The sequence below is a fragment of the Gregarina niphandrodes genome (assembly GCF_000223845.1).
Source record: "Gregarina niphandrodes unplaced genomic scaffold scaffold00022, whole genome shotgun sequence".
NCBI lineage: Eukaryota > Apicomplexa > Conoidasida > Eugregarinorida > Gregarinidae > Gregarina > Gregarina niphandrodes.
Window position 1 is genome coordinate 149,555 of NW_011645791.1, and position 18,770 is coordinate 168,324.

General features: G+C 50.9%; 11 protein-coding genes across 11 annotated transcripts; 3 read left to right on the forward strand and 8 right to left on the reverse strand.

Annotated features, from left to right (window-relative positions):
• Window positions 1-327: 327 nt before the first annotated feature.
• GNI_104230 (hypothetical protein) lies at window positions 328-884 on the reverse strand (the record flags this gene model as incomplete). Its single annotated transcript, XM_011132984.1, has 2 exons — window positions 328-455; window positions 578-884. 2 exons carry the CDS (start codon window positions 882-884, stop codon window positions 328-330), a joined length of 435 nt encoding a protein of 144 aa, XP_011131286.1.
• Window positions 885-2,043: 1,159 nt separating this feature from the next.
• GNI_104240 (hypothetical protein) lies at window positions 2,044-3,858 on the reverse strand (the record flags this gene model as incomplete). The annotated part of the gene is made up of 1 exon (XM_011132985.1): window positions 2,044-3,858. The coding sequence occupies one exon, from the start codon at window positions 3,856-3,858 to the stop codon at window positions 2,044-2,046; it is 1,815 nt and encodes a 604-aa protein (XP_011131287.1).
• Window positions 3,859-4,522: 664 nt separating this feature from the next.
• On the reverse strand, window positions 4,523-4,936 carry GNI_104250 (putative ubiquitin-conjugating enzyme E2; the record flags this gene model as incomplete). Its single annotated transcript, XM_011132986.1, has 1 exon — window positions 4,523-4,936. One exon carries the CDS (start codon window positions 4,934-4,936, stop codon window positions 4,523-4,525), a length of 414 nt encoding a protein of 137 aa, XP_011131288.1.
• Window positions 4,937-5,409: 473 nt separating this feature from the next.
• On the forward strand, window positions 5,410-6,078 carry GNI_104260 (putative transmembrane protein; the record flags this gene model as incomplete). The annotated part of the gene is made up of 1 exon (XM_011132987.1): window positions 5,410-6,078. One exon carries the CDS (start codon window positions 5,410-5,412, stop codon window positions 6,076-6,078), a length of 669 nt encoding a protein of 222 aa, XP_011131289.1.
• Window positions 6,079-6,108: 30 nt separating this feature from the next.
• Window positions 6,109-7,990, forward strand: GNI_104270 (Rab-GDP dissociation inhibitor; the record flags this gene model as incomplete). Its single annotated transcript, XM_011132988.1, has 3 exons — window positions 6,109-6,126; window positions 6,263-7,797; window positions 7,924-7,990. 3 exons carry the CDS (start codon window positions 6,109-6,111, stop codon window positions 7,988-7,990), a joined length of 1,620 nt encoding a protein of 539 aa, XP_011131290.1.
• Window positions 7,991-8,336: 346 nt separating this feature from the next.
• On the reverse strand, window positions 8,337-9,272 carry GNI_104280 (cell differentiation protein rcd1; the record flags this gene model as incomplete). The annotated part of the gene is made up of 2 exons (XM_011132989.1): window positions 8,337-8,445; window positions 8,518-9,272. The coding sequence occupies 2 exons, from the start codon at window positions 9,270-9,272 to the stop codon at window positions 8,337-8,339; spliced, it is 864 nt and encodes a 287-aa protein (XP_011131291.1).
• Window positions 9,273-9,484: 212 nt separating this feature from the next.
• Window positions 9,485-10,530, reverse strand: GNI_104290 (putative ubiquitin carboxy-terminal hydrolase; the record flags this gene model as incomplete). Its single annotated transcript, XM_011132990.1, has 2 exons — window positions 9,485-9,607; window positions 9,643-10,530. The coding sequence occupies 2 exons, from the start codon at window positions 10,528-10,530 to the stop codon at window positions 9,485-9,487; spliced, it is 1,011 nt and encodes a 336-aa protein (XP_011131292.1).
• Window positions 10,531-10,797: 267 nt separating this feature from the next.
• GNI_104300 (nuclear transport factor 2) lies at window positions 10,798-11,263 on the forward strand (the record flags this gene model as incomplete). The annotated part of the gene is made up of 2 exons (XM_011132991.1): window positions 10,798-11,044; window positions 11,139-11,263. The coding sequence occupies 2 exons, from the start codon at window positions 10,798-10,800 to the stop codon at window positions 11,261-11,263; spliced, it is 372 nt and encodes a 123-aa protein (XP_011131293.1).
• Window positions 11,264-11,646: 383 nt separating this feature from the next.
• On the reverse strand, window positions 11,647-12,243 carry GNI_104310 (hypothetical protein; the record flags this gene model as incomplete). The annotated part of the gene is made up of 1 exon (XM_011132992.1): window positions 11,647-12,243. The coding sequence occupies one exon, from the start codon at window positions 12,241-12,243 to the stop codon at window positions 11,647-11,649; it is 597 nt and encodes a 198-aa protein (XP_011131294.1).
• An 821-nt stretch (window positions 12,244-13,064) lies between these two features.
• On the reverse strand, window positions 13,065-15,452 carry GNI_104320 (hypothetical protein; the record flags this gene model as incomplete). Its single annotated transcript, XM_011132993.1, has 1 exon — window positions 13,065-15,452. One exon carries the CDS (start codon window positions 15,450-15,452, stop codon window positions 13,065-13,067), a length of 2,388 nt encoding a protein of 795 aa, XP_011131295.1.
• A 1,854-nt stretch (window positions 15,453-17,306) lies between these two features.
• GNI_104330 (hypothetical protein) lies at window positions 17,307-18,737 on the reverse strand (the record flags this gene model as incomplete). Its single annotated transcript, XM_011132994.1, has 1 exon — window positions 17,307-18,737. One exon carries the CDS (start codon window positions 18,735-18,737, stop codon window positions 17,307-17,309), a length of 1,431 nt encoding a protein of 476 aa, XP_011131296.1.
• Between the last annotated feature and the right edge of the window lie 33 nt (window positions 18,738-18,770).

Consider the following 18,770-nt stretch of genomic DNA (forward strand, 5'->3'; position numbering starts at 1 on the left):
GGTCATTTCCATGGAACTCTGTCGAGCCCAAACAGACAACTGTCGCTGGCGACCCGGTCCGGGTCCTCGACCCGGTCCGGCTCCCCGATCCGGTCCGGGTCCCCGATCTGGTCTGATATCCGGATCTGGTCTGGGGATGGACGACGAGTAGGACTCATTACTCGAATGTGAGTCATCAACTTTCCATTTACTGGGCGCAGCTAATTTAACAGAGTCCAACGACTGAAGAATAACCATATAGCTTCCCGATCCGGTTCACTCACCTGGATACTAACAGGGGTTCTAATTTTCACTGCGTCCCGACCGCAGCAACCCATACCAAAAAAATTATGAAGTGAGATTGACAGCATCTTTCAAACTCGCGCCGTTGTATGTCGGCGCTGCCTCTGGGTATGCGGCGCCGTACGGGTCTCCGATATAGGGAGTTGATGGATACATACTCGCTCCTTGAACCTCTAAAATATTCCATCTCTATGTGTGTGCTCGCGTGTGTGTTCGCGTGTGTGCTCGCGTGTGTGCTCGCGTGTGTGTTGATAACCCAACGGTAACCTCCTGAAGTTGGGCATGCATGGCTTACTGGACTTTTTAGGGCCTGGTAGCAAACTCTGGGAGGCTTCCCCTTCCTTTTTCTGTTTCCTCTTGTCATATGCGTCTACCATCATGAGCACTAGTTCGTGAACTAAGACGCAGGCGACAACGCCGTCATCCACCAAACCCACCACCGGGATGAAGTCAGGAATCAGATCTATTGGCGACAATAGGTACAGTATGCTAGCTGCAATGATGACCCACCGCCAAGGACTATCGCGCAATAATTGCCGGTACTTCCCGTAAATTCCAGAGGACGACGCAGCACCTCCGGGTTGCTCTGTAAAGACCCCCATCTATACCATCACTATACTCACCTCCGGTCTTTAGGTTCTTTGCAACTTGTCCCAGACGGGTTGGCATCCTTTGCAAAAAAATGACTAAACACCGACACGTGTATCACACCATACACGACCAGCCTTCCTGATCTGTTTATTGTCTGCGGAGAAGACCGAACCGCGGAGACCGAACCGCGGAGACCGGACCGAGGAGACCGGACCGAGGAGACCGGACCGCGGAGACCGAACCGGACGAACAGTGGTGACATGTACACCTACGTGGTACGCTGACATGTCTGCTTGACAACGTCTATGTTGGTGGCGACTATGTGCGTTGATTGCGTGCTTCCTACAACCCCAGATGAGTCCTACCAAAACCTCGGGAGAATAATAATTAGGAAAGAGCGGAAAAGAAGACCATAGACTTAACAAAGACCATGGACCTGACCGATTTAGGTAATGGACTTTTGCAGGCCTTCCTGGCGGCGCGAGATGACTACCAGAAGCGTGTTCGAGAGTTGGAAGTTAAACAAAAAGTGGAATTGCGGCGTCGGGAAGTACATTTTCAAGAAGCCCTGAAACGCCTGGAGGGTATCGTGAAGGCTCGAGAATTGGAAATCGAGGCCTTGAGGATAGAACTGGCTAGCCAACCGACCAGTGAATCGACCAGTCAACGGACCACCCAACTGGCCGGCCCGTCGACCACCCAACTGACCGGCCCGTCGACCACCCAACTGGCCGGCCCGTCGACCACCCAAGTGGCCGGCCCGTCGACCACCCAAGTGGCCGGCCCGTCGACCAGCCAACTTGCAGGTGACAAAGAGGCGGAGGGCCAGCGCTTAGTCCAAGCGCAGGAGGTCGACCAAAAGCAGGAGAACGGAACGCCAGGCCATGACCGGAGGCGGCAGTCCTCAGCCCGGACAGAGGTCGAAACAAGTGGCACCTGGGCCCGGATTGCCCAGATCCCGGCGCGCCGCTCTGGTTCAAGACAGTCGCGCCCGATGTAAACCGGCGCAAATATGAAACAGGTCTTGTGTTACCTGACGTAATACCACCATCTGCAAAAAGAATACCGTCCTGGCAGCGTCCATTGGGCTTCCTGGAACGTCCCCAGCGTGTGTGCAAACACTTCTTTCATTAGTGAAGTGCTTCTGAAAGTAACGTGCCTGCGAATTGTTCAGTATAGTGTCCTTACATTTCGACACTGAGTAATTTCGTCACTGACCATATGCAAGGCTGTGAGGCAGTCGATCAGTTCGGGCGGTCGTACGGTCCGCGTGTCTTGGCGAGTGCCTTCTTGAGAGGACGCCCCGTTGTTGTCTGTCTTGGTCAGCGGTGCCCTCCTGTAGATTTCTGAAGAAGAATACTTTTCGTGAGAACTCCGGGAGGACCTCCTACCGCAGTCAAATCCTGGCCGTCGCGAATCCGGCGGTCTTGATCCCCTTTCGTAGCCGTCCTTTCCGTAGCCGTCCTTTCCGTAGCTTCCCCTTTCCCGTCGGCTCACCTCCCGCCTTTCTTCATAATCCTCTTTACCCAAGTCTGCTTGTTTCCGCGAATAACCTTGATCTCCTTGCCAGCGCAACCTCTCGCCATTACCACCGCAGCTCTGGTCCTCTTCTTTCTGACCCTCTCCTCTTGAACCCCCCCCTCTTGAACCCTCCCCTCTTGAACCCTCTTCTCTTGAACCCCCCCCTCTTGTACCCTCTTCTCTTGAACCCTCTTCTCTTGAACCCTCTTCTCTTGAACCCCCTCCTCTTGAACCCTCTCCTCTCGAGCCCTCTTCTCTTGCACCTTCTTCTCTTGAACCTTCTTCTCTTGAACCTTGTTGCTGACCTTGTTCAGTCTGTGCTTTGTAATACTTGTTTTGAGCCCCATTTTCCCGGCCGTACATTGCCCCGGACGATGCCGACGATGTCGTCCACCGGTCACTGCCCAGGTCGGAGAGTTCGTCTTGGTCGAAAGGGCCTGTGTCCATTCCGGTAAACAACTCCGTCTGCGTCTCGGGGCTCGATTGATCCGTGGATCGACTGGTGCTTTTACCGGCTTCTCCCTGCGCAGTCCTCTCCTTCCCGTCTTGCCCTTGCGACTGTACTGATTGCGCCTCCATGGCCAAGTTGTATCTGTTGGCGAGTTCACGGACGTGATAGATGATGCAGTCGCCCTGCGGCCCAGCCACCTTGGTCGCGTATATATCGATAGATCCGGTCCAGCGCGGTCCTCGGGGGACGGGGCCGCAGTCCACACCGCCGGCAAGGACGACACCGTAGTGGACGCGAAGCGAGCGCGTAAGCAGCCCCAGGTCTTCCGAGACGACAGTGTAGTTTGGGTTCTGCAGGATTCGAACCAGCGACTCCGGTAACGACCAATGCCGCGACAAGTGGCCCGACTCCGAATCGTATGCGCGAACCGGGTCCACGTAATACTCTATGCCTTTGCCGCTCGATTGACTCCACCGCTGCAAACAAAGCTGACTCCAGCACTGCCGCCGGGCCGCAAACTCCAAACTGAACAAATGATTGCTCTCCATCCCCGCACCGTTCATCCCCGCACCGTTCCCAGGCTCCGACGCTGTACCAGTGCCCGCGACGGTAGCAGAGACGCCAGTCACAGAGAGGTCCTTCGCTGTGATAGTACTACCTGCCGTCCCATTGCCGGTGCCATTGACCGTGCCATCAGCGGCGTCATTGATTGTAACATTTGTCTCACCCATCTCCCTAGTGCATGTATTGTCTACACACGACGTTGATAGTCTCATGTTCTCCGCGATGGACAACTTGCGAGCCTTTGCCGTGATGAGTCGCAATACAACGCAACTGTCTGTCCTAATACTATACAGGACGAGTAAACTTATTGCAGGAACGTCCCCTGCACTTTGGTACAACCATCCGTTAAACTTGAGAGTATATTGAGCGTGTACGACGATCGGCTCTGTCCGCTTCAGCGTGCTCTCCCACCGCCGTAGCGATTGCCAGTACCCAATATCACAAGACATAAAATTCACCACCTTTCTGCAACCCCCACGCGTTCCAGCCCTTCTGTTGCTTACCCGCCCGACTCCAGGGGTGGAAAAAAGGAACAACCGTGTCACAGGTTACGATGAACAAGATTGACGAGAAGAAGACTACGAGACCATTGCTACAACTAACTGTAGTCTATTAATTAAACCACGCACTTGGCGGCTGCAGAACCTGCTACAGTCCGGCAAGCCACTCCGACTTTTTCAAGCACGCGCACCCGCGGCCAAGCAAACGTCTTGACCAACCAAGCGCATTGCTATCTTTCGCCTTAGCGTCAGCATTGCCTTGGCTGCCAGCAACATGTTTGAGCTTGGCGTGCTGCTTAAGCTGGCGTGCTGCTTAAGTTGGCGTGCTGCTTGAACTTGGCGTGCTGCTTGAACTTGACATGCTGCTTGAACTTTGACATGCTGCTTGTACTGGACATGCTGCTTGAACTGGACATGCTGCTTGAACTGGACATGCTGCTTGAACTGGACATGGTGCTTGAACTGGACATGGTGCTTGAACTGGACATGGTGCTTGAACTGGACATGCTGCTTGAACATGTGAGAGTCGCGCAAAAGCGACTAAGTCGGTCGGACGCGACTGGTGGCATGGCTAGTGTCGGGTTCGTCGAAGCTTGCTCGCAATGTGCTGCATCTAGCGAGCGTAGCTGGCGGTCCATTCCTTCGCGATGGAGTCGTGTTTCTCCCGGTCCTTAAGGTAGAGTCTTGCAATATCGGGCACAAGAGGATCATCCGGGTTAGGGTCGGTTAGTAAGGAGGAAATAGACAGCAGCACCTTGGGAATGGTCAGCGCCGGTGACCACTGGTCTTTTAAAATATCCAGACAAATTGCACCTGAAGAGTTAATGTTGCAATGATAGATTCTCGTAATGAAGGTAATCTTCGGCGGCCGGAAGGGGTAGTCCGTTGGGAAGATAATGTCCAGGAAGAACACACCTCCCTGATAAGGAGAGTCATCCGGACCCATTATCGTCGCCTGCCAGTGAAACAAGTCTTCGTTTATCGGCCCCGCACTGCAACACGCCGGTGGATCACGGTTGATGTCCATATACTCCTAAAATGCGATCATTGTAGCAAGAGCTGTATGTGCTCCACTATATGTGTGCTCCACTATATGTGTGCTCCACTGTTGGGCCCGTGTGCGCAAACGTGGGACAAGCAAATGAGTGGCTGACAGTGCCACAGTGACGATCACTACGGCGGCCTTAACAAGGGCCTTACTCTCATGATGCGCTTCGCAGCCATGGCGCTGTTTTTTCGAAAGACGAAATTAGGATTATTCTGGCTGTAAAAGACAAGTCGTGGGGCGGGCTGTGAGGTGGACTGTTTTTAATCAAACGGAGACAAAAGGGGTGAGGGCTTAAAAAGCGTTCCAAGGTTCAAGTGTCGGGTCAAGATATCGGGCTAACGTATCGGACTCCCATAATGGTCGGTAGGTGGGAGTAGAATATTGGGAAGCAGGCAGTTCGGGAAGCAGGTAGTTCGGGAAGCAGGTAGTTCGGGGGAGGTTGTAAATTTTGTATGCAGGCGTTGTCGTCTGCGGCTTCTCCAGAGTCTTTGAAGCGGGTGATTCGTAGTGGTCAGCAGGAGTTACAGACGTTGATAGAACACATAATCAGTTTGCAAGCGGAGTTGGAGGAGCGTGCTGTGGATCGGTCGCGATTGATTATATTAGAAGGTCAATTGGTGGAGATTGAGAAGTTGCACCGGTTAACTTTGGAGTCTATTGGAATGGCGGAGCAAGGATTGTTGGGTGGTGGTGTAGCGACGGCGACTAGGTTGACGGAGGTGTCGAGGACTCTGGAGCACAGGTATATAAAGCAGCGCGGCTTGTTACAGGAGCAACTTAAGAAAAAGCAAAAAGCTCAGGTCTTCTCCGGTGGTCCAATCGACCTACGACCGGGCGACGCAGAACTGCTCAATGAGTCGATGGTACTGGATCTCAGTCTACAACAAATTGATGAAACCGTTTCCACCGCCCGCTCAACCATCGGCAACCTCCGAAACCAAGGTCGTATCCTTAGTCGTGTACGCAAAGGAACCGCTCGTGCTATCGCTTCATCCATGACCGCGTCCTACGTTGTCGACCGGATACGACGACTGGAATCTAAACAAAGGTTCGTCCTCCTATCGGTGTTCAGCTGTCTTGTATTCTTGACCCTTTTTTATTTATACCGCTTTAAATTGTAAATATCAAACCACCACATGGACGTTAAATCGATGGATCAAGACTACGACGTAACCACCCGTGTTATGACACATACCTGTGTTATGGGACACACCCATGTTCTGGGACACACCCATGTTATGGCACACACCCGTGTTATGGCACACACCCGTGTTACGGCACACGCCCATGTTATGACCCGTGTAGGTCGTGGTCTGTGGTACTGGCTTTCAAGAATGTATTTTGTCTGGTTTGCTTTCGGTAAATGGTTCGAAGGTGCTGCATGTTGATCGAAACAACTATTATGGAGGTGAAAGTGCAAGTTTGAATTTATCGAATCTGTTTAAAAAGTTTGAAGGAAACTCGTCTATTAGTAGCGTGGATGCTGGTAGTGGCGATAAGTTGTGCGATGGTGGTGATAAGTTGTGCGACCGGAATAACGAGACTGCTCCGGTTAGTTGGGGTAGCAATCGAGATTGGAATGTGGATTTGATCCCTAAGTTTATTATGGCTGATGGTAAGTTGGTTAAAATCTTGATCAAGACCCGGGTGAAGGATTACCTTGAATTTCAAGTTATTGATGGTTGTTATGTGTATCAGCATCAGAAGGGTGGGTGGTTATCGAGCGAGAAGTTTATTCACAAGGTACCGGCGACGGAGTCGGAGGCATTTGGTAGTGCGTTGATACCGATGGCGGAGAAATTACGAGGTAAACAGTTTTTTTCGTTCATCTCAACCTGGAATAAGGATGATGAGAAGTCGTGGCAGGGACTACACCCGACCAAGTGCACGATGAGCGACGTTTACAAGCATTTCGGTGTTTCTGAGACGACCAAGGAATTTGTGGGGCATTCTATTGCGTTGCATACCTCAGACGATTATTTATTGAAGCCAATGCAGGATACTATGAGTAAGATTAAGCTGTACCTGTCATCCCTCTTCCGGTACGGCTATTCTCCGTTTATCTATCCCATGTATGGGCTCGGCACTCTTCCCGAAGGTTTCAGTAGACTTTCGGCGGTGTATGGAGGCATATACATGCTTAATACGGAACTTGAGAAAATTCTTCTAGGGCCAGAAGGACAAGTCATTGGTGCTATCCTTAGTCTCAATCAGCATCAAGAGAGTACCAGTCAGGGTGGTAACGCCAGTCAGGGTGGTAACGTCAAACAAGGTGAGCGATTTATGGTTAAGTGTAAGAAGATCATATGCGACCCAAGTTATTGTCTTGCTATCAGGCCGGAGAATGTTATCGTAATTGACAACGACCACACCAATATCACACTAGAAGAAATCGATAAAATGACCCCTAGCCCTATTGCCAATAAGTTCGCTATGAACATAAGGAATAAAGTTGTTTGCAAGGATAAGATCATCAGGGTTATTAACATACTTAATCAACCAATACCTAATACAAACAACAAGAAATCCTGTCAAATTATTTTGCCACAAAAACAGCTTCTACGAGGAACTGATATATATATCGCTATGATATCTGCCACACACGGGATCTGCAAGCAAGGCAAGTATATTGCTCTAGTTAGCGCAAATATTGAGACTAACAATCCAACGAAAGAACTGGAACCCGCTTTCAAGATCTTGGGATCTATCGAAAAACAATTTACCAACATCAGTAACCGCTATGTTGCCACCGATGATGGCTCCAACGACCATATCTATGTTACTGACAGCTATGACGCAACTAGCCACTTTGAAACCGCTACCGAAAATGTCCTTAAAATGTAAACACATACACATATGCGCATACACATATGCGCATACACATATACGCATACACTATCCGTATATACTATCGGTATACACTATCCGCATAATCCATCCATGCACACACGTGTGCATTGTTGTAGTTGGAAAAATATGATGGGAGAAGAGCTTGATCTCACTATCGTGCCTTCGGAACAGCAGGAGGATTAAACATACATGATCACGCTTCCTCTTACATGATCACGCTTCCTCTTACATGATCACGCTTCCTCTTACAACCGGGTACTCTCACCACCGGGTGCTGAATACGGACAGAGTTTATTCGCGATGGGGCGGGGGTGAGACTAACAACTGAGCGCGGTACGAGTAGATCGCTGCATATAAAAATGAAAACTAGCAATGGTCTGTCCGTCGTCAAGAGCACGTGTTCCAGAGCACCACCTAAATATTCTGAGATTCTGCTGGAGCTCAACATTCATAGGAGTTCATCATTCATGAGAGCTCATCATTCATAAGAGCCCAGTATCACCTGCAAGAGCTAGTTTGATTGGGACAACTAGTCAGTGTTAGTAGGGGGTTGGTTCGTTTGAACCGACAGCACAATTTGGCTTATCCACCGCCCTATTTGCGGGTCCTCTTCTATTTGACTTGACAGAGAGTCGTTACTAAAATCATTAGGTTTGGTTTGCAGGGAGAGAAGGGGTGGAGGAGGGGTGGAGGAGGGGGAGAGGTCGTACTTGAAAGCTTCCGGCAGGCAGTGTTTGAAAGCCTCTCTTGCCTTTCGGTTGTCGCAAAGGCGGAGGTAGCACTTGACGATGTGTTTGAGAAGCCTAGGGGTTGGCGGTACTCTTTCGTTGGTAGCAGTGCCTGCGGAGGTGCCGTTGACCATGGAAGATAGTATACTGGATACGGCGTAGAAGCGCTCGGCGGTAGCGCAGAGGTACAGGAGTCCTTCTTCTTGTCCGAGTACCTTTTGAACGACGAAGGTTGCTACAGTTTGGGGTAGTTCATTTCCGTTGTCCATGATACGGAGACAGAGCGGGACTACCTCAGACTGGAGCAGGAAGCGTAGGACCTCAGGGTCGTCGCCTTTGACCAAGGCGCCAATGACACCAAGTGCTGTCAGACGTAGGAATTCAAGCGCTTTCGAGTTCGACGAACAATTCAGGAACGGGTAAAGATAGAGTGGGATATGTGCCTTCAGACAATACCGCTTCGTCTCCGGATGGCATGCAACACATTGCAACAGAGCCAAGCAGTTGCACACTCGTTGACTTTGCGCCGCCGTCAATGTAGACGGATTCATCAATGGATATACCGCTATTATCTCCTGTAGAAATGCCGCCATTGTACCAAACGAAAACCATAGATAACGTGCCATCTGAGGAAACGTCTCGCGCCGCTTGCTCAATTCATGCAACGCCGCATCCCGCTTATTCACATCCGCTATATCGCGAATCAACTCACAGACACGAACCTCTTCTTCATCCATGATACTTTATAGAAAAATACCTATCGCCCCCGCAACCACCCCCGCAACACAACCACGCTACACAACCACGCTACACAACTAACTTGCCCATAAGCCAACTCCACAATCAAGTCAGACCAGCCACAATCAAGTCAGACCAGCCACAATCAAGTCGGACAATCAAGTCGGACCAGCCAACAAGCACCAACAATAAATGTTTTATTCGGGGCCAACTAACGCAGGGCAGCGGCGTCGTACGTCTTGCGCAAAAGGCCTCGACGACCCAAGTGCTTCAAAGCACACAGATACAACGGCGTCATGGCCAGCTTACGGATTTCATTATCGTATACCCAGTCCTAGAACAGTGTAGTCGCCGTGTGTGTGCTCTCACTTGATGTCGTTCATTGATTTTGTTTACTGCGTGCTTTACGCTGTTGATTTGGTTCAGTGTTGATTGAATTTGTTCCGGGACCGGCGGTTGCGCGGCCAGGGCTTGTTGAAGGTGCTGGCGAAGCGTGCCGAGTTGTTCTTCCAGGGCAATCTTTTTGTTAGGCGTGACGGCTATTAAGTTGAATTTTATCTCACTGCCGCTTTGATTCAATGCCCCTATGATCTCGTGGATTTTCTTGATTGCTGGACGGAGCCAGGCAGTCATCTGTCCACCATCAGGGTCTTTGGTAGCCTTGGTCGAATCACCGTCAGCGGTCGCCCAGCGACCAAGATTCAGGGGCTGTTGCCGAAGACCGTCGAGGAGCCAGGTGGTTTGTGACTGTCGATGAGGTACTAGGGCCACAAAGTGGAAGGGGTCTCCTTTAGGGTCTTCACCTTTTGTGTCTTCTTGAATAAGGTGGCTCTTTTGGCCGAATACATTGTGGGCTGCTCGGATACCGTCGTGATTAGCAAGGGCTATTCCTCGACTCTCAGGGTCCAGTCCCTCACAGAAGCCTCGGTACGAGGTAAGAGTCTCTCCTATGTCAATAACACGGTCCAAATTAAGAACGACTGAAAGCACAGCCAGAGTCGCACAACAATTCTCAATCATCTGATGGCAAAAGAACAAACTACTAGGAGGCGCTTCAACCATGGCCACAGAACCTGCCTCATCTTGGTATAGTTCTCGGTCATACTTATACAGGAATATCAGCCCATAACATTCTTCCCCTTTCAACGACTCCTCATCCAACGACCAAAGCTCTTGGAAGTCCACGCTAAAACATCCTAAAGTGGTTACAACATCCCAAAATACTCCGGGGTCACTTTCTATCAAACACCAAGACATGAATGGAATTTACACCCCCTTTTTACCTCCACCCCACCCCACTCACATCACCCCACTCACCTCCACCCCACCTCCACCCCACTCACCTCAAACTCACCCCACTCACCTCAAACTCACCCCACTCACCTCAAACTCACCTCAAACTCACCCCCTACTACAAAGTCTGTACCAACAAATGCCCATTGTTTAATTCCGGTGTCTATTTGTGAACGACCTCTTCTGATTGAGGTTGAATTAATTCATTCGAATTTTTTCTTTACCGGACACATGGACCCCAACGGGATTGCAACTCAGTTTCTCAACGCCTATTATAAGACGTTTTCGGAGAACCGTGGCATGCTCCAGAGCTACTACGGCGCCGATTCTAAGCTGAGTTGGGAAAATGCAGAGTTTACTGGCGCAGCAGAAATTTCTCAGAAGCTTACCAGCATCAATGCGCAAAAAATCGAGTACCTCCATGTTGAGCACGTAGTGCAGGTGCTACCTGGCGACCTACTACTCCTACTTGTCAACGGTAAGACACCACGGACACGGAGCACACACGCGGCACACACTTGAGCCGCGAACAAAACTGTCACATACTTGAGTGTAAGCGGCTCTCATTGCAGGTCATATGTCAATTGATGGTGCCCCCGCCCTAGGGTTCTCTCAAATCTTCGTATTACAAAGAACACCTGCTGGTTCCTGGTTCATCCGGAATGAGATATTCAAGTTCCAGTTTGCTTCCAAGTAAAGAAATGGTAACGTCGAATAAAGAATGTTTTACAGAAACCAACCTTATATAGATGCACCTGTATGGGTGCAGTACATCCATGTGTAGGCGTACATCCCTGTGTAGGCGTACATCCCTGTGTAGGCGTACATCCCTGTGTAGGCGTACATCCCTGTGTAGGCGTACACCCGACCCGCTTTTCATTCCCCTCAACCCCACGGTTTTATTTGTGCTTTGGCCGTACTGAATGCAGGAGAGAAATTCATTCTTTTATTCATTCTTTTGGCGGATACTTCGGTCAGATTCTGTTTGTGAGCTTGGCCGGCCATATGTATGGCCACGGTAGAGTCACACTCTTGGAGGTGTAAGTGCCACCTGTATGAATAGCTTGCTTCTCGAAGAAGCTATTTCAAATCGTCGTCGCTAGGCCAGCAATTTACTTCAACGGTCTCTGCGTCAAAGCCTGGTCTATCCAGCAGGGTATAATGCCTTATTAATTTTTCCAAAGTGGTTCGGAAGCCCATGACTGTGCCCCATTGAATGGTGTTACCCGACGGAGTGACGGCCGACGCTTCCACACTTGCCTCACTGCAAGGGACATTGAGTGGTGTAGGCCCCGAGAGCACCCACTTAGTGTCTCCTCGCGCCTGGTCCGGCTCTCGTCGGTGCATGCGAGCTTGACGACCTAATTCGTGCAGCATCTCTTCGCTAGCTCCATCCACGTCAATGCCAGCCCATCTTCCTGCTGTAGTCCCGAGGCGAATCATCTCCAAACGCTCCCCTTCCTGTAAACTATGACATTGATATGAGCATTGAGTAGGCTTCAGGTAGTGGACGATAGCCTCCCAGACAGTGGGAAAATCGAACTCAAAGGGGGAGGCAAAGTAATGGCCTACTAGATCCTCATCGCCTCCAACGCTAGCACAAAGTATCCTGCCATCGGTCTTGCTACAGCTGGACCAGTCAAGCTCCTTCCAGGCATCCATCGTAACGTTCCTCATTGTGCTTCTGCGGTATGTATTGCTGCAAAACTCCAACGGCATCCTCCAACGTGTGGCCAACCTATGCTCCGAAATTAGCGTGGTGAGATCTCCAACGTGGGGATCAGGGCGCGGCACAGGGTCGGACTTGCACCTCATGAGCCAGGAGGTAGTAAAATCGGTAGAGGAGGTAGTAAGAGCGGAAGACATGGACGAGGCGGACGGAAACGGAAGGGGCCCAGTCTTCGAAGTAATAGATTAAACTGGAAGCAATCCACAGCCCACAACAGCCCCGACGCCCGCAAGAATCCACGGCCTTTGCCTAAGATACGCGACGGGCTCCCTGCGCCGGGCGTCGACGTCTTGACCATCTTTCGAGGGCCTCACATCCTCGATATCACCATTCGGAGATTCTTTCCTCCGTCGGCGTCGTCTGAGGACGTGAAACTATCGTTTGACTCATCCTTCGGAAACCTCACATCCTCGACGATCACCATCCGGAACTTCTCTGCTTCATACTCGTCCCCAGAGTCGGTCGCCGACGACACTTCGACAAGTCCGACTACGGTTTCGGACGCTCTGTCGTCGATGGGTGGACCCAAGACTACAGCCAACACCGAGCTTCCCTTGACGCCAAACTGGGTTGACCGTCCACTTCTCATCACCCAAAAAATCAAAGCAAACCAACTGTCATTGACTGGCTGTTGTCTTAAACGGAAGAGGCTTAAAGGGACTCAATGTTCCAAACATTGGGAAGATCAAGGCAATTCTGAGAGTCTTAATAAGCCTCATATTCTTGGAGTAAAAACCCTTCCGCTGAAAAAAACCTTTTCTGTGGCGAGTCATATCATAACTCCATGACAAGTGGCATTGCACGTTTTGGTATAGATATCTTTGATTCGAGGGTCTGTAGCATTGCCGTTAGCCTCGGGGATAGATAGCATCCCAAACACATCTTGCATCCGTGCGTTAAAGCCCCACAGTTCAACATCTTGCTGGTCTCTTGTCTTCTTGAGCATGGTCCGGCATTTGACGTGTGCAACATGACAAAGGCAGTTACCTACATTGCATGGCTCTCGATAGATATATAGTGGACTTCGGGTGCTATCATAGATCTCCTCACAGGTTGATGAACAGCCTGGCTCGGCAGAGTAGTATTTCGGCAGCCAATCTGCGAAACTCAGTGCCGAATCCGCCCACATATTCTTACGATCCCTCCCTAGATTGTCTTTGGCTTTTCGCCACAGTTGGCCCGCCACTGCTTTCTTCTCATAGCATAGTACTACGCAATCATCAAAGTTGTCTGCGTAACGTTTAACCGCATCCTGCACTGCGAATATATCCATCCACACCGGACCAAAACGATGACAAGAGACAGGCTGATAGTCGGGGCAGGTACCAAAAAACCTCCTCATCGAGCTGCACTCAAGTGAGCCCTTTTTACACATCATTACTCCGCTTCCCCCCTTGCATGGGTATCGGCCAATTTCTTCCACTTTGCTCCAGCCGCCTCTACCATAGTTCTTACACGTTGCCAGAGGCAGCTGAAGCGTACTCAACTCGCGTCTGCTCAACCTCAATTTCAGAGGACTACCATCACCTGCAGGCTCCGTCTCAAGGAAACGTACGCTGGCGGGCACGGCAACATCCGGGTTCGCCTTACGGCATTTGTAGTTACAACCCATTACCTGATAGAGGTCTTTCTTCTTGCTGAAGGGAGACAATTTTTCAAACAGAAACCACGGGTCCTCGTTATAAGCAACTAGCTCAATTTTGTTCTCCTCCTGCTCAGCCTTAGTTCGAACTTGACATGTGACCTGTGAAAAGCTGCAGGAACATTTCCTATCCTCAACACAATCGACACACGATCCCGAGCATTTTGCTTCCACAGGATAGCGCGGGCGCATCATCGCTTCGAAGTCATTCAGGTCGGGAACTGAGCGTTTTTTCGATACAGCTGAGAAACCCCGACCAGGATAGGGTGGAATCGACAATAAACTTTTTTGGGTCACCTCCCACAAATTGCGTAACGCCTCCTCTTCACCATCACATCGAACAACGCATTCTCTGCCGTCTTGTAGATAATGTCCAATCGCCTCCTTTACCGCAAAGGCTTCATACGTCCACGGACCGCCAAAATGATAACACGTTCCTACGGAGTTGTTCTGATGCGTTGCACATAGCAACTGCCCATTGCCACCACCACATGGATATCGCCCTCCATCTGCGTCCATAACGGGCCAACTGCCGATTGTATACGCCGACGAGTTGAATAGCTCCTGACATTTTGACTCCAGCATCTGGAGCTCGTTCAACATGGACTGAGTCATCGTGGTCTTGAAACGACTCGGATATGCTGCGGGGGCCGTGTCAGTCTGTGAGTTACGGGCAATAAGCCAACTGAGTATGGCTGCCCCACTAATTACAGCAACTCCAGAAATTGCAGAAGCAATCAGGCAACATCCACTCGGGGTGTAGCGGGTCGGCCCACAGCACAGGCCTCGCTCGACATCGGCAACTTCCGCCAGCAGCGGCAGCCACTCTTCCGGTACACTACTGCGGGCGTCCGTCGCCTCCACACGTGTCAAAGGTCTGCAGTCTATGACCTTCAGCGAGTCTGTATCCTCCAATACCTCGTTATCGGTCCTCAAACGACGCATAGACGGATCCGATGGGTCCAAATCGTCATATGACTCATCGCCGTAGTCATCTACCTTCCTCGGCACCTTACCAGACCTCGGCGCCTTACCAGACCTCGGCACCTTACCAGATCTCGACGCCTTACCAGATCTTGACCGAACAACGCTTTCGCTGCAAATTAGATCGGATGCGTGGTGGAACCGACCCTGTGGGTCTAAGTTATCTAGATGCCTCTTGATGTCCTGCATGGCCAGGATTTCACCCAAAGTATCATGTTTCTGACGACTTGGTTTATACATGAAAATTCTGGAACACAACTCCAGCCAGCAGAAGTTACTACCTTCATTTAAAGCCGCTACTTCCTCTGTGGGAGCGTCACTCTTCTTGGCAACTTCAGTCAACTTCTTCATGGCTTCCTTTGGCACCACCGCCAGGAATTGAACCCTAGCCTTTCCGGTTCGGTCACCTAGTGTCAACAATCTAACATCACAGCCGTCAATAGGTGGACGCATCCCATTGGGATCCATCAGCGACGCCAGCAGTCCCAGCCGCTCTCCGCTGCTTGACTCGTCGCAGCATACCGTCTTCATTTCTCGTAGCTTTTTTTGATCCAAATTTTTTCAACGTGCTAGACCGAACCACGAAGCGCCGAACCACAACGCGCTTTCTTACGTCTTGTTCATCTTGCCTGTGGTCTCACTGCCACCCATTGAGCGTCATGCCAAACGGAATGACGTGGTTGTTACGTCTACATAGACGCAGCTGTTACATCTCCAAAGGGAGCCGGGTTTTAGATTTATCTGGAAGACCGAGGAGTCTGAACTGTTGGTGTGTGTAACGAGTGTGAGTTGTCAATAGGGCATGATGTCGTCATCGGCTGGAACCGGTTCAGCCGGTGGCGTATTCGTGATCTGCTAGTGGCACGGAACGCACGCTAGAGACGACACCTCTGATCGAAAAATCCTTTCGTCGTGCCGTTATCAAATGACCTGTGCCAAGTCGTCGCGTGACTTCGAGGACATGTTCGTCGGCATTCCCTTGGTCGGTGGTGCGGCAACGAGTCAATTCGCACTTCCTTGTGGTATCGGTGCGTGTGCGAGGACACAATGTAGCTCTTTTTTTGCGCGGCTGGAGCCTTCCACCACTCAGCTCCAGACCGACAGTCGCTGGTTGACCTATCCAGCCTTCCAGTCGGTATTCCCTTCATCAGCAACTACCCGATGACACAATGACTTTGACTTATGACTTTGACTAATATTGATGATATATATGCCGTGGGGAGCACACATCCATTGTTATTGAAAGAAATCGCCGACGATTACTCTTACCGCTTGGGCCAGTGTTATTTGAAGCGCTCTCCCACCTGTGTGCTGAAGCGCTCTCCCACCTGTGTGCGTTCTTTGTTTCTGTTCACACCTGATGTCCCTCTGGGTGTGTTCGAGCAAAAATCACTCATGTCTAAGTCCACATCAAAATCCGAAGCACGGTTAACAAGAGGCTTGAGTTAAGTGCCTCTTTGTAATCATGTATGCGCCTTGCTCTTCATTGGTGCTGGAGTAGCTGTCGGTTCTTGGCACCCCGGAGTTTCCACCGGCTACTGATGGTTTCGCTTGGAAGGTTTTGCTTGTTTAACTCGCCTCAACTTCATCGGATTACCACCATCTACAGGCTTTAGGAAGTGCACGTCCACGCCTGAGGCACCGTACAGGCTACTCTCCTTGCCATACGGAGACAAGTGTTCAAACGCTGGGTCCTCTTTATAATCGATTAACTCAGCGTTGTGCTCCAGCTGCCTCAGCCTTGGTTCGGACGCAAAGACATTCCTAGTGCCGATGTCCACCACAGCCACTGCCGCGGATGGATATGGTCCTGCATCTGCGTCCATAACGAGCCTTTCGTATACGTCGATGAGTTAAACAGCTTTTGGCATTTGGACTCCAGGATTTGGAGCCATGCAATGAGTTAAATAACTAAGGTCTGAAGCCCGTTCCGATTCATCGTGGTGTTGAACCGACTCGGAAATATTGTGGTAGTCACGTTGGCCCAAACCATAAAGCGATACAGGGTCGCGTGTGAGAGATGGGTGGCCCCTTGAACGGCAAGGCAGCTGTGAATGGTTTCGTGAGGGGTTGTTCGAAGTGCCGGCTGGCAGACGAGATACCGCACTGTGGTGAGTGTTGAACGCGTTTCCTTATCGCAGACGCGTTTCGTGTCTTATCTGCTGTCTCGCTGCCACAGAGCTCCTTGCGTCATGCCGAACGGAGCCAGTATCGGTGCCGAACGGAGCCAGTATCGGTGCCGAACGGAGCCAGTATCGGTGCCGAACGGAGCCAGTGTCGGTGCTAGTGGTCTTTTAGTGCCCCGGGTGCTTGCTGCCCGAGCACCCTCCCTGGTTCTAAAAAAGTGTCTGACCCAACACAGTCGAGGGACCTCCATGGTGGTGACTACATAACTCCATAGCAATCGCTGCGACAGCTCTTGGTGTGGATGTCGTTGGTCTGAGGATGTTCGGATTTGGCGTTCGCGTCAGCGAGAGATAACATTTTAAGCACATCCTGCGTCCGTGCGTTAAATCCCCACGACTCCACCTGTTGGTGATGCTTCGACTTGCTCAACACGATCTGACATTTGACATGTGCAACACGACAAAGGCAGTCTGGTATATTGCTGCACGAATGTCGGTACAATAACGTAGGAATTACCGCAGGTCCGTTGTGTTGGAAACCGCAGCTTGATGAACAGCTTGGGTCGGCGAAATAGTGCTCCCGCAACCAATCTTCGAAACCCACTCTTAAATTTGCCGGCGGCCGTTCATACTGAGGATCCGTCCGTAAACCGTCCTTGGCTTCCTCCCACAAGTCATTTGCCATTGTTCTTGTGCCATCGCACCTTACGACACAATCGTCAAATTTGTCTGCGTGACGTTTAACCGCATCCTGCACCGCGAAGACGTCCATCCACACCGGACCAAAACGATGACATGAGACAGGCTGAAGTTTGTTGCAGCCGCCAAAGATCTTCTTCCCAAGGTGGCACCTAAGTGAGCCCTTTTTACACATCATTACTCCACTTCCCCCCCAACATGGATATCGGCCAATCTCTTCCAATGGGTGCCAGTCGTCTGTATCATAGCCCTCGCACTGTGCCAGAGGGAGCTGAAGTCTGCTCAACTCACGTCTGCTCAACCTCAATTTCAGCGGACTACCATCACCTGCCGGCTCCGTCTCCAGGAAACGTACGTTGGCGGGCACGGCAACATCCGGGCTCCCCTTACGGCATTCGTAGTCACAACCCACTACCTGATAGACGTCTTTCTTCTTGCTGAAGGGAGACAACTTTCCAAACAGGAACCTCGGGTCCTCATTATAAGCAACTAGCTCAATGTTGTTCTCCTCCTGCTCACCCTTCGTTCGGACTTGACACTTGACTCGCGCAAAGTTACAGGAACACTTCCTGGTGCCAGTATCCTCAACACAATCGACACACGATCCGGAGCAGTTTTCTTCCACAGGATAACGCGGGCGCATCATCGCTTCGAAGTCATTCAGGTTGGGAACTGACACTCTCTTCGTGAATTTTAGGAACCCCCGACCAGGATAGGGTGGAATCGACAATAGATTTCGTCGGGTCTCCTCCCACAAATTGCGGAGCGCCTCCTCTTCACCAGCACATCGCACAACACAACCTTTGCTGTCCTGTAGATAATGTCCAATCGCCTCCTTTACTGCAAACGCTTCATACGTCCACGGACCGCCAAAATGATGACACGTCCCTACGGAGTTGCTCTGATGCGCTGCACATAGCAACTGCCCACTGCCGCCACCACACGGATATGGCCCTGCATCTGCGTCCAGAACGTGAGAACTGCCGCTCATATACTCCGGTGAGTAGAACAGCTCCTGGCATTT